The sequence below is a fragment of the Mastigoproctus giganteus genome, chromosome 6 (genome assembly GCF_048544385.1).
Source record: "Mastigoproctus giganteus isolate SK-2022 chromosome 6, ASM4854438v1, whole genome shotgun sequence".
In the NCBI taxonomy this organism is placed as follows: Eukaryota; Metazoa; Arthropoda; class Arachnida; order Uropygi; family Thelyphonidae; genus Mastigoproctus; species Mastigoproctus giganteus.
In genome coordinates, this window is record NC_143580.1 from 235,887,539 (window position 1) to 235,903,949 (window position 16,411).

Genomic DNA, 16,411 nt, shown 5'->3' on the forward strand with positions numbered 1-16,411 from the left:
CCCTAATGGTAGCCGAGCATTCTGGTCTCTTGCCAAAGCTATTGACCGCAACTTTTGCCCATCTCTGCTCCCATCTCTGTCAAAACCAGATGGTTCTGTTGTCAGTTCAGCCAAGGATAAAGCTGACCTGCTAGCATCGCATTTTTCTTCTAGCTCATGTATTAATGATCTTGGTAAAACACCTCCCACCATTCCCAACATGCTCCATTCAATGCCTCCTGTGGTCTTCCATCAAAAGGATATCAGAAGGATTTTGATGAATCTTGATGCTAAGGAAGCTCCAGGTCCTGATGGTATTTCTCCACTTGTTCTCAAAACCTGTGCTCCTGAATTTACTCCTATTCTTTGCTGCCTTTTTTCACTTTCTTATTCCAAAGGCGTTTTTCCTTCTGCTTGGAAATTTGCTCATATCCAGCCAGTTTCTAAAAAGGGTGACAAATCCCTCCCATCCAATTATCGTCCCATTGCAGTTACTTCTACTCTTTCTAAATTAATGGAGAAATCAATTAACCGCCAACTCTTAAACTACCTAGAAACCTTCCGTCTGATCAATGATTGCCAGTATGGATTCCGTCAGTGTCGATCCACTGGTGATATTCTGGCTTATGTTACCCATTTATGGACTAATTCAGTGGAAAGGTTCAGTGAAACACAAGTAGTTGCTCTTGACATCTCAAAGGCTTTTGATCGTGTTTGGCATAAAGGTCTTCTAAAGAAGCTTCCATCTTATAGTTTGCCAACTGTTTTTAGTAATTGGTTATCCAGCTTTCTCTGTGATCGCTCACTGAGAGTGATGGTAGATAGCTCTCTGTCTTCTAACTTCTCCACTAATGCCGGTGTCCCCCAAGGTTCAGTTCTTTCCCCCACTCTTTTCCTCTTGTATATCAATCACCTTCTTCCATTGACTGGAAATCCTATCCATAGTTTTGCTGATGATAGCACATTGCATTCCACTTTCCATTTTGAGAAAACTTGTCCTGCTCAATCAGCTTCAACTTTAACTTCAAGGAGCAAGCAAAGCAAAAGGGGTTCTTCCTGAAATACCTTTGTACACAGAAAGCAAATCAAGAACATGAGTATGACTGTACTCTTGAAACTAGCAGTGGGGGAGTGAATGTGGTGCTCCTACAAATGATATGAACTCTAAGACAGAAGTTCCACAAATTGGAGATATTTCTGGAAAACACACAGAGGAAAAAGAGGATGTCAAGAAAAGTGAGAGTACTGCAAAGTCTGCAAAAGAAAGATGATATTGTTCCTGACTTGAATTAACACTGCCAAATTGCCCTGTTGTTGCAGTGATAATTTAGAGACAGCTTATATTAGCATTAGTAGAGGCATATGATGCAAGAAAGCAAGCCAAAAAAAAAAAAAAAACCACTCCCATTTCACCCCTCTGTTCGTTCAAAATACCTGTCCAGCTCAGGCTTAAATTTATTTAAGGCTGAGCTGGACAACCAACTACCCACTGGCTAAAGGCAAACTTCTGCACATCTATCCTACAACTGTCTTTTCTCAATTTGAATTTATGCCCTCTCAGGTGATTATTCTGAGCAAGAGGAAGAATCCCAACAGCATTGAGCATGCTCAAACCATTCAAGGCTTTATACACCTCAATCAGATCACCTCGTAGGAGCCTAGTCTCCAGACACTGTAATTTGCAAAACTTAAGCCTTTCTTCGTAAGAGCAACCCTTTGTTCCATTCACTAACCTTGTTGCCCTTCTCTGTACTCGTTCCAACAGCTCTACATCCTTCTTAAAATGAGGCCTCCAGACCTGTATACACTACTCAAGGTGTGGTCTGACCATTGCTTTATACAAGGGGATAATCACATCCTTATTGATAGACAACTTCTGACAGTAATTTTACTGGTTTCGTGAAATGGACAAGAAGCCTAGTATTCCATTGTCGTTAGCTCCTGCTCCTCCATCCGAGGCTGGTGATAAAAGATTATGGGTTGGAAGTTTAGATAGCAGAATCAGTTAATATCAGCTAATTAAAATGTTACAATGACATGGAAGTGTAAAGAAGTTTGATTTTTTTTTCCCAGGTGAGGACCATTGAAAGGTCAGCTTCTAGCTATTGCTTTGTTACATATAGTACAAGAGATGAAGCGAAAATGCCCTTGTGTCATTGATTGGAAAATTAGTTTTGTCAAAAAAATTTGTTTTTTTTTTTTTGACAAAAAAAAGTTTTTTTTTTCTGTCAAAAACAAATACTGTTCCTAATGAAGAAGTATACACTAAAAAGCCATTTCTATCACTTCCAGCTATGAAAAGTGATGACAAACAACATAAAAATTTAAAAGGCCAAATGCCATAAAAGCCAAAATAAAAGGTATGGAAGAACAAAAAGACGTTGAGTTTGAACACTGTTTACTCTCTGCACCTGGCATAGCAAATCATCAGAAAAAGAAGTTCTACAGTCATCATAGGACAAAAAGCAGACCATACAGTAGGAAAGACAATAGGAAGCATATACATCTTAAGAGATGACGCATGGTTGGTGTGTGTGTGTGCCTTTTTAAGTTATCCTTAATTAAAGATAACTTGCTGAAGAAGTGACTAGATTAACTGTGATATTTAGGAATTTATCTCTGTTATCCTGGGTTGACAGAGTTATCCAAAGAAAAATGACATAATAAAAATGCATTATATTTTCCTTGACAATTCATTAAGAAATTATTCATAACCCATTAAATACGATAAACAATTGTGTGATGCATTGTATCATCTGCTGTTTTATAATTATTGTGAATAATGTGTAAATAATTCACAACTCACTGTCATGCTACATTAAGAATTGGCCTTCTGTCCAGAGTTTGAACAGTTTGGATAAAATGAACTTCAGAAAGGTTATGTTGTTTTACCAATTAATATGCAATAATACTCTGATTTAATTCATTATACAAATTTTATTATAAGTATTGAAGTATGTTAATACATTATTATCCTTCATCTCTTCAAATATTCAGTGGTATTTGATTATGAAATAAATAAATTAGTAAAATATTGGCTGATATTTTATCATAACTTTTACTGTATGGTTTGGACTTAATTCTATAATTATCTGTTGAGTGATGGTGTCAAAGTGAATGCCATTTTTGACATAATATATCTATTTCTATAAGAGATTGTCAGTGTCATTTTATCTATAGATATTACCAAAATAGTTTTGGAAGGGAGGGGGAATAAAAGAAAGAGATAAATAAAAAAAAGATCTAAGTACCTATAAAAATGGGGGAAAAAAAATGGATAATGGAGTATTTGCTGCTGCTATCAAGTCGGTATTAGGTTTAGTAGCAGTTGTAAGCAAAGTTTAAATTGGATGATCTTGCTGCTGTTTCGATTGGAACATGCAGCAACATGAAAAGCATGCTGTGGGGTATTACTAGTACTGCTAGGTGTCTTCATGGGACAAACAAATAAAAAAGTTCACTACAGATAAAACATACGGGTGAAAATTTCTCAACTAGACTTGAAACACATCATTCTCTATCTAGGAAAAGGGCAGCTAAAAATGAATCTGCCAGCTCTGTACTGACTCTCCTGCAGAAATCTGTGATAGAAAATGCTGATCAACTTTTTTTTGTGCTTATCTTTTTTATAGTACAAAGAATTATTATAAATCTGAGTAAAACTGCTGCTTGCAAACAATGAACACATTAGACTAATGTGGAATGAAATTCTTATGTTCATATTTTAGATGTATGTGGTTGTTTCATTGTCATTTCTTGTCCTAAATTCATTTCTATAAGTAATTGTAAAAAAAAAATTTTATGAATCTAAATTATTCCCTATGGACTATAAAATATTTAAGGGCAAAAGCCTCATGCTACGAGATAGAAGTATGGGTAAGTGTGAAAGGATCAATTAACGTAGCTGTATACCAAAGTAGTTAAGCTAAATTGGCATTGTTTTGATTATATCTCATATTGTGAATACCTTCACAACGAGTTGCCATGGTATTGTACTACTTCGAATAAGTAAGTAGTACAATACCATGGCAACTTGTGTAAGTATTCAAAATATGAGATAGAATCAAAACGATAGCAATTTCACTACTTTGATAGAAGCTTCATTAATTGATGTTTTTGCACTTACCCATACATTAGTTATTCACTATGGTAAATAGTGCCATGAATGGGTGTGCTGCAGTGAGCTATGCTCACACCTTCCCTCCATCAATTCAGCTATAATTTGTTGTTAGCCCCTGCCATTGTTGGTATTATTGGATATATAAAGTCATCAAATATTGATATTATAGGGGTATCAGAAACATGCCACTGAGACATGGAGGATGCAGAATTTGAATGTGATGAGTACAGTGTGTACAGAAAAGAAGAGAGGGAAGTGGAGTTATTCTCTAGGTTAAGAAGAACATAAAACTAAACGAGTATTTTGCATCTACATTCACACATGCGGAGTTATTCAGGAAGGGAAATGCCAGAGGTGAAGTAAACTCTGGCAGTGAGCTAGATGATTTTGTAATAACTGAGGAAAGTGGAGGAGAAATTGTTGAGGATAAACATAAAAAAGGCACCCGAGGTGGATGGGATGTATCTAGTCATATTAAATGAGGCAGCAAAGGAAGTAAGCAAACCCTTAGCCTTAATTATGAGAGCTTCTTTGGACTCAGGGGATGTACCCATAGGCTAGAGATGTGCAAATGTGACCCCAATTCACAAAGGAGGATCAAAGGCTGACACAAGTAATTATAGACCTGTTAGTTTAACTTCTGTTCCAGGAAAATTAATGGAAGCACTGGTTAAAGAAGCACTGCAGGATCATTTAGACGACTTCAGTTATAGCTCGGACACAGCATGGTTTTGTTAAGGGGAAGTCTTGCCTGACCAATTTGATTGGATACTATGATGCAATCACAAAAGAACTGGATGCAGGGAATAACTTTGATATTATATATTTGGATCTTAGAAAGGCTTTTGATACTGTTGCACATGGAAGACTGCTGTACAAATTGGAGCAGTGTGGCATTGGCGGCAAATTGCTGCTATGGATAAAGGATGGTTGAGGGGGAGATGACAGAGTGGAAATCAATGGAAACTGCTCATCGTGGACTAATGTTATTAGTGGAGTCCCTCAGGGTTCAGTGTTGGGTCCATTGTTGTTTTCTGCATTTATAAATGATATTGATGATGGTATATCAAGCTTAATGCCCAAGTTTGCAGACGATACAAAGGTTGGCAGGGTTGTTAAGGACACTACTGATGCTATGCTGCTGCAACAGGATCTCAGAAAGGTTGAGCAGATGGGCTGAGAGGTGACAAATGAAGTTTAACATTGACAAATGAAGTTTAACATTGACAAATGTAAAGTACTTAATATAGGAAACAGTAACCCCAGAGCAACGTATCAACTCTGTGGTACTACACTGACAGTGGTAGAGAATGAAAAGGACCTTGGGGTAATTGTGCAGGCAGATATGAAGTTTTCTGATCAGTGCAGATGGCCTGCAAGAGTAGCTCATGGTGTCTTGTCAATGATATACAGGAATTTTTCTAGCAGGGATAAGGAGGTGATTATTCCCTTGTGTATGATAATGGTCAGGCCACACCTTGAGTACTGTATACAGGTCTGGAGGCCTCATTTCAAGAAGGATGTAGAGCTGCTGGAACAAGTACAGAGAAGGGCAACAAGATTAGTGAATGGAACAAAAGGTTGCTCTTACGAAGAAAGGTTTAAGTTTTGCAAATGACAGTGTCTGGAGACTAGGCACCGGCGAGGTGATCTGATAGAGGTGTATAAAGTTTTGAATGGTTTGAGCATGCTCAATGCCAATGGGATTCTTCCTCTTGCTCAGAATAATCACCTGAGAGGGCATAAATTCAAATTGAGGAAAGACAGATGTAGGATAGATGTGTGGAAATTTGCCTTTAGCTAGCGGGTAGTTGGTTGGTGGAACAGAATTCCATCCCTTGTCGTGGAAGTTGATAGCCTAAATGAATTTAATGCTCAGCTGGACAGGTATTTCGAATGAATGGACGGGTGAAATGGGAGTGGGTTTTTTTTTTTTTTTTTGGCTGATGATGCATAAGCTTGCTTTCTTGCATCATATGCCTCTACTAATGCTAATGTTAATAGAATGTAGTTAACCCAGTTGACTGCCATTAATATTCCTAAAGCTTGATTTCTAATAAGATCTGGGAAAACAAAGATGAGAGTAGGAGTATAAGGTGTGGTAATAAAGTTTCCAGTTAGTACTGGAAACTTTATTACCACAATAAAATAACAAAGTGAAAGAGCCCAAAATCCTTTGAGAGCACCTTAGGTAAATGGACGAAGCCTGCTAATGCTAGATTAGCATTAGTAAATGATACTAGAAAGCAAACTTATACAGCATCAGCCAAAAAAAAAACCATTTCACTTGTTTATTCTCTCCAATAGTTTATCTTTAAGCTATCAACTTCCACAAACAACAGATGAAAATTTATTCCACCAATCAGCACTGGCTAAAAGCTAACTTCCATACATCTATTCTGCAACAGTCCTTTCTCAATTTGAATTTGAGCATAGTCTAAGAAAAAGCAAGAATTCCATCAGCATTGAGCCTGCACAATCCAATCAAAGTCTTAACACCTGAATCAGATCACCTTGCAGATACCTATTCTCCCGATGCTGCAATTTGCAGAACTGAAGCCTTTCTTGGTAAGAGCACCTCTTTGTTCCACTCACCAATCGCATTGTCCTTTGTACTTGTTTCAGCAGCTCTACATCGTAAAATGAGACCTCCAGACCTGTAGGCAGTACTGAATACTTGGCCTGACTATTGCCTAGTATGGGATAATCACTTTATCCCTGCTAGAAAAATTTTTGAATATCATTGGCAAGACCCCATGCTCTCCTGCAAGCCTGTCTGCACTGTCCAGGGAATACAATTACCCCAGGTCTTTTTCATTCTCCACTACTCTAAGTAGTATCGTATAGTTGGTATGTTACACTGGGGTTACTGCTATCCACATGCAGTACTTTGCATTTGCCGATGTTAAACTTCAGTTGTCACCTCTCAGCCCATCTGCCCAACTTTTCTAGGTCCTGTTGCAGTAGTAGTGTACTGTCATTAACAACCCTGCCAACCTTCATATCATTCTAAAAATTTGGATATTAACCCTGATATACCTTTATCAATGATATTGATAAATATAAAAAACAACAATGGCTCAACACTGAGCCCTGGAGGACTCCACTAATAGCGTATTCCAAGAACAGTGTGCATTGATTACCTCTCTGTCTTCTACCACTGAACCACCCTTTTATCCGTAGCAGAAACGTCATTAATGCCACACTGCTCCAACTGAGGATTCAATTCACGTTACAATTGTAGTTGGGAGAAGAAGTTGAAGTTGACAAATCATCTTCATATCTAATTCAACCATCACTGTGGGGATCAAACGATCTCTTGTTACAGTTTCTGAAACTTTTGCAACTCCTAATTTTGAGAGGTTGATGGATACCCACTTCTGTGGTCTCTCGCGAACATCCTCACACTTTCGTCTTTGAAATGCTTTTAACAGTCAAACACTGATATGGCTTAATGTTTTATCACTCATAAATAAATAATTTTTAACATTTCATGCGTTTTTATTGCAGTTTAAAGCAAATTTTGATATTCGTTAATTGGTCCATTGCAGAATCGTGATGCGGAACATTACGTTGCAAGTAACAACCAGTTTCGTTACTAACGAAACTGGTTGTTACTTGCAACGTGTCAGCCTACTGGACAAGCTGTACCACCATCTGTTGCAGGAAGTTTCAACTACAACGTATTACTTTTGTTTATTTTCAAACTCGTCGAACATGACCGCAACAGCACTAGACCAGGAACTTTATTTCCACATTGTATATAATATATATAACAGGAACAACTTTTGCCCGAATTGCTCCCTACGTGTTGCATAAGTTCACTAAGTGTCTGAGGAAGTCTAACTCCAGATTTTACCATTCTTCCATGATGATTGCTGCATTGTGGTCGATAAGGATCTGTGAAGCCAAATTGCGCTTTCGAACATGTCCTAGACATTCTCAATTGGATTCAGATCTAGAGAATTAGGTGGTCAGGGAACGTATTGGAATTTTTGGGGCCGTTATTCGAACCATTCACTTACAATTTTTAAACCGTGAATAGTTGCGTTGCCGTCTTAAAAAAAGTAATAACCGGTAAAAATGAAGCATAGCAATATGATTTTGGTTCAATACGACAAGAAGAACATATCTCTTCCCATGATACCACCTCCAGCCGCTTGAGTGGTGGGCACGAAAATGCTTTTTTGCATGGCTTCATGATGTTCGCGTCACACTTTCGATCTACCAGCGCTGCGGAAAGGTGCAACTCGAGACTCGGCTGACTACATAACTTTTTCCATTGTTCGAAGCCCAGGTTTAGCATTGGCGGCACTATTCTAGTGGGGACTTTCGATTTTGAACGAAAGAAGTGGCTTTCGTATAGGGAGACGATTTACCAAATCACAGAGTCTTCAACTGCCGACATTGTATCCATAAACTCCGGCATATATCACCAAGACAATGCGCCATTCCACAAGACCCGGCAAGTTGCTAACTGGTTTCAGGTACATGACAATGAAATATTCGTCCTTCCATGGCCGCCCAAGTAATATCAACCCAGTTAAGCATGTTTGGAACCTATGGGAAAAGGACAGTCCATGTTACGACCCCCAATTCAGAACGCGCGCGTATTACTGGACACATTACGCAACGCATGAGTAGTAACACTGACACTGGATACCCTGCAATACCTTGTGCAATAACCTTGCAGTCATGCAAAGACGTGTACTACCAGTGTTCCTGGGAAACTGGTAGCCCTATGAGGTACTAGGCAGGTGTTGGCCATATACAGTGGCCATCATCTGCATAGGATAATATGACACCGAGTTGGCAAAGCCAATTCGGTGTAATATTATCCAGTTGTACAAAGCCAACATATATATATAAATATAAGACCTACTTACCTATAAATTTTTGCATTTCATGCTCTCGTAATTCAATCTTTACTTAATCTTTCCGAACACATTCACTGGCAAACTTTTGAATTTTTTTCTTGAAAGTAAGAGTTCTAGTCTCTAATTTTAAGAACATATACTATCAAACATATACTATCGATGCAAGGAGTGTATCGATATCAGGCAACAACTCGGCGTTCTTGTGGGCCTATATGAGAGCTTGAAGGACAGGGTGGATGCCCTCGAAGAAACTAAATTGAGGGGCCCATCAAGCTCTCAGCTGCCCACATCAACGCCAGAGCTTGCACTTGGGCATCGCGTGACACAGAGACAACCCCTAAGGCAGAATGCGCTGGTCCCGAAGGAACTAGTAGTTGTTGGTGACTCTATTGTCAGGGAAACGGGGAACATGCTTTGTAAAAAAGATAGGTGGAACAGGACCAGGGTATGTCTGCCAGGGGCAAAGGTTGATGATGTTGTAGAGCGAATATCATCTTTTAAGGGCACAAAAGGTGATATAGTTGTACACGTTGGCACTAATAATATTAAGAGTAGGAGACGGCAGAATTACTTAACAAGTACAGGTCACTGTTGAACAAAAGCCGAGAATTAGGGTTGAATTTGAAAGTGTCTGCAATTCTGCCCAGACACGATAGGAGGGAGTATATGATGAGAGCCTTGTCGATCAATTCGGCCCTGGAAAGATTGTGCAAGGCTCAAGGGGTAGAATTTTTTTCAGCCTGGACTGTACGTGTTAACAGGAGAGATTGCTTCTACAGGGATGGGATACACTTAAATAGAAAGGGTGCAAGAATATTTGCTGATGCTATCGAGGCAGTGTTAGGTGGGTCGGAAAACTGCTAGCTTGGGGGGAGACAAAGACCAATAGATTGACAGTAGCCACTGGCAGAGGTGAAAGAGATTCTTGCACTGCTTCTATTAGAATGAGCAGAAGCCTGAAAAACAAGATGCATGGTATTTCAGAGACTGCTGGGAGCCATTGCGGTACAAGTAAACACATGGGTTGTGTTAGGGTAGCTAAGAATAGAAACAGGTGCAGGTATACTTGCGTGTACACCAATGCTAGGAGTTTAGTAAATAAATTTGATGAATTTGAGGTATTGCTCAAAACATCGAAGGCAGATATTGTTGGGATATCAGAGACGTGGTGTCACACAGATATAAGGGATGCAGAACTGCAATTTGGGGAGTACAACGTCTACAGAAAGGATAGACAGGATAGGAAGGGAGGAGGGGTTATGCTATTAGTTAAAACACACATAAAATCCAAGGAAGTGAAGCCAGTCGACATCGCTGGACAGTGCAGTGTGGAGTCAGTTTGGTGTGACATAAACATTGGGAGATCAAAATTGAGAGTAGGAGTGTGCTATAGGCCTAATGACTCTGATGAGTATAATAAGGAACTGTACAGGGAAATAGAGTGGGCCAGTAAATCAGAGTGTCTTATAATGGGAGATTTTAATTTCCTAGATATTGACTGGAATTTGGGGGCTGGTTACTCACACACTAGCAGGACTTTTGTGGATTTATTGGATGATTGTTTTCTACATCAGCATGTTCGGGAGGCAACTAGAGGGAGTAATACTCTTGATTTGATTATCAGCAGTGATTCTTCATGCATTAAGAATCTGCAGATAAATGAACCACTAGGTGGCAGTGATCACAGTGTGCTGAAGTGGGATTTACTCAAAGAGGTAACTACCATTAGGGGTAAAGGGAAGGGTTATTGCCTCCGTAAAGGCGACTACGATGGACTGAGACAGTATTTAAATTCTATACAGTGGGACCAACTGATGATGTTACCAACAGCAAATTCAAAATGGGAAGCATTCAAAGAACTTATCTTGGAAGCTACTAGGCTTTACATACCAACTAAGAAATATTGTTCAAGGTTTAGGCCAAAATGGATGTCGGATGAACTAATGAGGCATATGGCAGAAAAGAAAAATGCATGGGATACATACAAATTAACACATGACACAGACGCCTATGATAGATACAAGTTGATATGCAACCAAGTTACAAAGGAGGTTAGGCAGGCGAAGGCAGATTACGAGAAATCCTAGGCAAGGGATGCAAAGAAAAACAGCAAAGAGTTCTTTACTTATGTAAACTCTAGAAGGAAGGGGGTGAATCAGATTGGTCCACTTGATATTGATGGGTCAAGTGTTGATGATCCTGCTCAGGTAGCTAACAAACTAAATGAATATTTTGCATCGACATTCACACATGAGGAGTTATTCAGCGAGGGGAATGCCAGAGGTGTATTCCACTCTAGCAGTAAGCTACAGAATCTTGAAATAACTGGGAGTAAAGTGGAGGAGAAACTGTTGAAGATAAACACAAGAAAGGCACCCGGGGTGGATGGGATCTATCCAGTTATATTAAAGGAGGCAGCAAAGGAAGTAAGCAAACCCTTAGCCATAATTATGAGAGCTTCCTTGGACTCAGGGGAGGTACCCATAGACTGGAAATGTGCAAATGTGACCCCAATTCACAAAGGAGGATCAAAGGCTGACACAAGTAATTATAGACCTGTGAGCTTAACTTCTGTTCCAGGAAAATTAATGGAGGCACTGGTTAAAGAAGCACTGCAGGATCATTTAGACAAGACTTCAGATATAGCTCAGACACAGCATGGTTTTGTTAAGGGGAAGTCTTGCCTGACCAACTTGATTGGATACTATGATGCAGTCACAAAAGAACTGGATGCAGGGAATAACTTTGATATTATATACTTGGATCTTAGAAAGGCTTTTGATACTGTTGCACATGGAAGACTGCTACACAAATTGGAGCAGTGTGACATTGGAGGCACTTGCTGCTATGGATAAAGGGGTGGTTGAGGGGGAGAAGACAGAGAGTTGTAATCAATGGACACTGCTCATCGTGGACTGATGTTATTAGTGGAGTCCCTCAGGGCTCAGTGTTGGGTCCATTATTGTTTTCTGTATTTATAAATGATATTGATGATGGTATATCGGGCTTAATGTCCAAGTTTGCAGACGATACAAAGGTTGGCAGGGTTGTCAAGGACACTACTGACACTATGCTGCTGCAACAGGATCTGGAAAGGTTGAGCAGATGGGCTGAGAGGTGGCAAATTAAGTTTAACATTGATAAATGTAAAGTACTACACATGGGAAACAGCAACCCCAGAGCAACGGATCAACTCTGTGGTACTACACTGACAGTGGTAGAGAATGAAAGGGACTTGGGGGTGGTTGTGCAGGCAGATATGAAGTTCTCTGAGCAGTGCAGAAGGGCTGCAAGAGTAGCTCATGGAGTATTGTCAATGATATACAGGAATTTTTCCAGCAGGGATAAGGAGGTGATTATTCCATTGTATAAGGCGATGGTCAGGCCACACCTAGAGTACTGTATACAGGTCTGGAGGCCTCATTTCAAGAAGGATGTAGAGCTGCTGGAACGAGTACAGAGAAGGGCAACAAGATTAGTGAATGGAACAAAGGGGTGCTCTTACGAAGAAAGGGTTAAGTTTTGCAAATTACAGTGTCTGGAGACTAGGCACCAGCGAGGTGATCTGATAGAGGTGTATAAAGCCTTGAATGGTTTAAGCATGCTCAATGCTGATGGGATTCTTCCTCTAGCTCAGAAAAATCACCTGAGAGGGCATAAATTCAAATTGAGGAAAGACAGATGTAGGATAGACGTGCGGAAATTTGCCTTTAGCCAGCGGGTGGTTGGTTGGTGGAACAGACTTCCATCCCTTGTGGTGGAGGTTGATAGCCTAAATAAGTTTAAGGCTCAGCTGGACAGGTATTTTGAACGAACAGAGGGGTGAAGTGGAAGTGGTTTTTTTTTTTTTTTTTTTTGGCTGATGCTGCATAAGCTTGCTTTCTTGCATCAAATGCCTCTACTAATGCTAATGCTAATGCTAAACCACATGTTCTGCTAGTAATCCTCGGAGGAATTCTTTCGGCAACACTTTTTTTTTCCTGTCATCCAACTTTTCTTATGATTACGCGAACATCAGTGGCGTGGCTACCATGTAAGCAGACAAGGAAATTGGCTTTGGGGCCCGTTCCTTTAGGGGCCTGGCGTCTTTGGCTGTCTCTTGTTTTTGCAATTTTCATTAATTAAATAGGGGCAAGAACATGCTCTTTGCCTCCGGGTCCGAAAAAGGATAGCTACGATACTGGCGACGTACCTTAATCTGTATCACTTTTCACCTGCTAGATATCGCCTGCAAAAGTCTAAAAGAATTTCCTGATATCTTCATTCTTTCAATTTTTCCCTTACTTCAACAAGATCTAGTCATTTTGAATCTATCTAAAAATCAATGTATTTGCAATCACAGCCTCTCTCGGTTTTCAAATTATTCTTCTTGTCCGTGTCACAGATTTCTGATTCTATTTCAACTCTAAATTCAATTTCTCTAATCAGGTAAACTATCTTTCGAAACAATTTACAAGCGCTATTGGAGGGCGCGTGGAAGCGTTGTGATTAACTTCAGGATCACAGTAACATTGCAAGATACATTAGATCTGATGCAAAATTGAGGTACTCTGGAGATGACATTTGATCTTCCACCGGTATCAACGGATCCGTTCCGTGCCAACAAAACATTTTCTATACCACGATACCTCCACCTACAGATGCTTAAGTTGTCTTAACAAGGCAAGCATCGTTAATCGCTTCGTGAAGTTCTGCCACACTCACTACATCAGTGCTACACAAGGTATATCGCGATTCATCTGACCCCCATGACCTTCTTTCATTGTTTCACTATCCAATCACGACATTCTTGGACACCACTACAAACGAAATTTTCTGTTTTTCTCTTCAACAAGTGGGGTCTGATTAGGCAGGCTACTACTAGTATCCAATTTCTTCAATTGCCAATGCATGGTACTGGTTGAAATGGGGTAGTTCCGGGCTTCCTTGAATTCAGATTTTATTTACTGCACACTGGATATCCCATTTTTCTTTCGTCCTCTTTAGAGTGCGACAGCTTCGTTCTTGAAGCAATGTTTTTCTGCCACATTTACGCATTTGAGATGTGGAAGAACCGCTTGCTTTCCAGTAATTAAAAACTATTGAGTTAGATGCTTTTGAGAAACTATTTACATCTTTCGTTTCTTGAATTGTGGTCCTGCTAAACGTGCACCTACAATAAGACCTTTTTCAAAGTCCGACAGATCACGAGTTTTTCCCATCTGGCTTCAGATTACTGCAGTCGAATAGCTTGTGCATCTTTATACTCAACGATGCAACACGTCATCACCCCAAGTCACAGTTTGATTTGCATCTGTATGAATACAAAGGTTTGTATTTTTTTTCTTGGTGTGTATAATTGTAATAAGGTATTACGTATTATTTATAAGGTATTACAATTATATCAACTGATATTTTTGCTTTTACTTCTTATCTATTACTCTAGACACTTGCTCTTGTCTCAGAGTGTAAGTCCTCGTGGGTAACACAGTTGGTAGGATCGCCTTCCTCCCCATACCGGGAAGAAAAGAGCTGAGCTCGAGTCCTATCGATTACGGGAGGAATTTTTTCTAACCTAACCACATATTCTCAAGGGAGGGCAGAATGGTTTTTTCTCCCGGAAACTCGGGTTTTTCGTCCAGCAGACAGAAAATCGACCTCAGAACACACCCAATTTACAGACAAAATACTCCGAGCAATATGGCTTTAGTGGCTGATGCTCCTAAAACCCTACAACAGCAAAAACTGTCAGTGTACCCCGTTGTTATTATTATTGGGCGATATGCTAGGCGTCTTTTGGTAGCGTTTGTATCTAACGCAATAAGACTGCAACGTTTCATTTTAGTATCGTGTCAGTGTCTCTTTGGATTAATGATGGCGGCCGGCGTAAGTGGGAATGTGCAATTGCTTCACATGTTTGCAATCTAACCCATCTGTATTGCTTGAAATATAATATTTGTTATGTATTTGTATCACTGTGTCTGAACGCAAAATAAATAAGTTTTAATTTTTATTTCAGACCCTCTATACGTATTCTGACAGCTTCAGAGCTCATAAGATCCAGATTGCTGCAAAGTACGGCGGCTTTGATCTTAAAGTGCCCGAATTTGCTCTTGGCCAAACAAATAAAAGCAATGAATTTTTGAAGAAATTTCCATTAGGAAAGGTAAACTTGTCTGTTCACGAATTATTTTAATTTTTGGTACGCATATCCAGCTATTTAATTCTGATATTCTAAATCTTCATTTTAATGAACAATGCGTTATACCTGCTGCCATAAAACAAAACAGTAAATTTTTTGGAGACACCGGGTGGTTGTACTGGAGTATTAAATTAAAACTTTTTGTTTACTAATATTTTATATTTAATATGCCCTCCATATTAAAACATTTTATCCTTAAGCCCTCCTGGTTGACAAGAAAAATCTTCCCACTTGGATTGTGATATTGTATGCAATCTGACAAGACAATGCTTCTAAGAATGTCATGCCAGGTTGTTATATTATTATTATAAGTAATAATAGTGCAAGGAAGCCTGAGGCTTATGCTGCACCAGACAAAAAAAATTTCCAAGTTACCTCGAGAGAGAGAGAGAATGAGTGAGTGAGTGTCAGAAGTAGAAGGGAATCACCAAGAAAGAGAAGAATGATGATATCCAGTTCTGAACCCTGGGTGTGCCAAGCCCATGCTTACAAGATGAGCCCCTTTGTGATATATTCCAGTTGTTATTTTGTGATCTGGTTCAGTGTCCAAAATATTTTACACCCGGGGAGGTGCCCTTCCATATGCATCAGTTATTTTATTCATATAGAAGTGTTATTTGTAACGATTAATTATAAAAAGTGTATATTTTAAAATTGCGGAATAATGTAGAGAGCAAATGCAGAACTTTTAAACTATCAGTACGAAAGAATGGAATGTGTAATATTCTAATGTATACTGTTGGGCTCATCCTAGGGTTTTTGTATGCCTGCCAATAAATTTTAAAATCGCCCTTTTGAAATAATAAACGAAAAACAAAACAACTGGTAAAAGACCAAAAATAACATACAAGAAGCATGTAATTTTTACATAAAACTATTAAAAAGTGCTACTAATTGCTGTTATCTGCTAATTTTTGTTATAAAAATCAATGATATAACTACAGTATCAACTGTTACATTAAAACTAGATGGCATATGTAGAAAAGGAGTTTTTCCGAGAGAAAGAATATAGTCATAAAAAAATTTTGCTGCTCTGTGTTCGTGCAAAGAAAGTGCATTACATGAATCTCTTGTGTTAATTTTCCCAATGAATTTTTTGGTTTTACTTTGTTTCACCAGTTTTACTACTACTTGTAAACTAGCCGTATGATAGGTAGCTTTTTTTTTTTTCCCTTTCTTTCTTTTTTAATTAACAAGACTGATATTACTAAAAATATATTAAAAATATTAACTGTTTTCTGATTATTCTAAATA

The 16,411-nt window shown here is 39.0% G+C and overlaps 1 protein-coding gene across 1 annotated transcript in view; it reads left to right on the plus strand.

The window, feature by feature from the left end:
• Positions 1 to 14,779: 14,779 nt before the first annotated feature.
• eEF1gamma (elongation factor 1-gamma) overlaps positions 14,780 to 16,411 on the plus strand; it is a 77,871-nt gene continuing 76,239 nt past the window's right edge. Inside the window, exons 1-2 of the mRNA XM_090376787.1 lie at positions 14,780 to 14,841; positions 14,975 to 15,121. Coding sequence (XP_090232913.1) covers positions 14,827 to 14,841; positions 14,975 to 15,121 — 162 coding nt within the window. The 5' untranslated portion in view covers positions 14,780 to 14,826. The remainder of the gene's footprint in view (positions 14,842 to 14,974; positions 15,122 to 16,411) is intronic.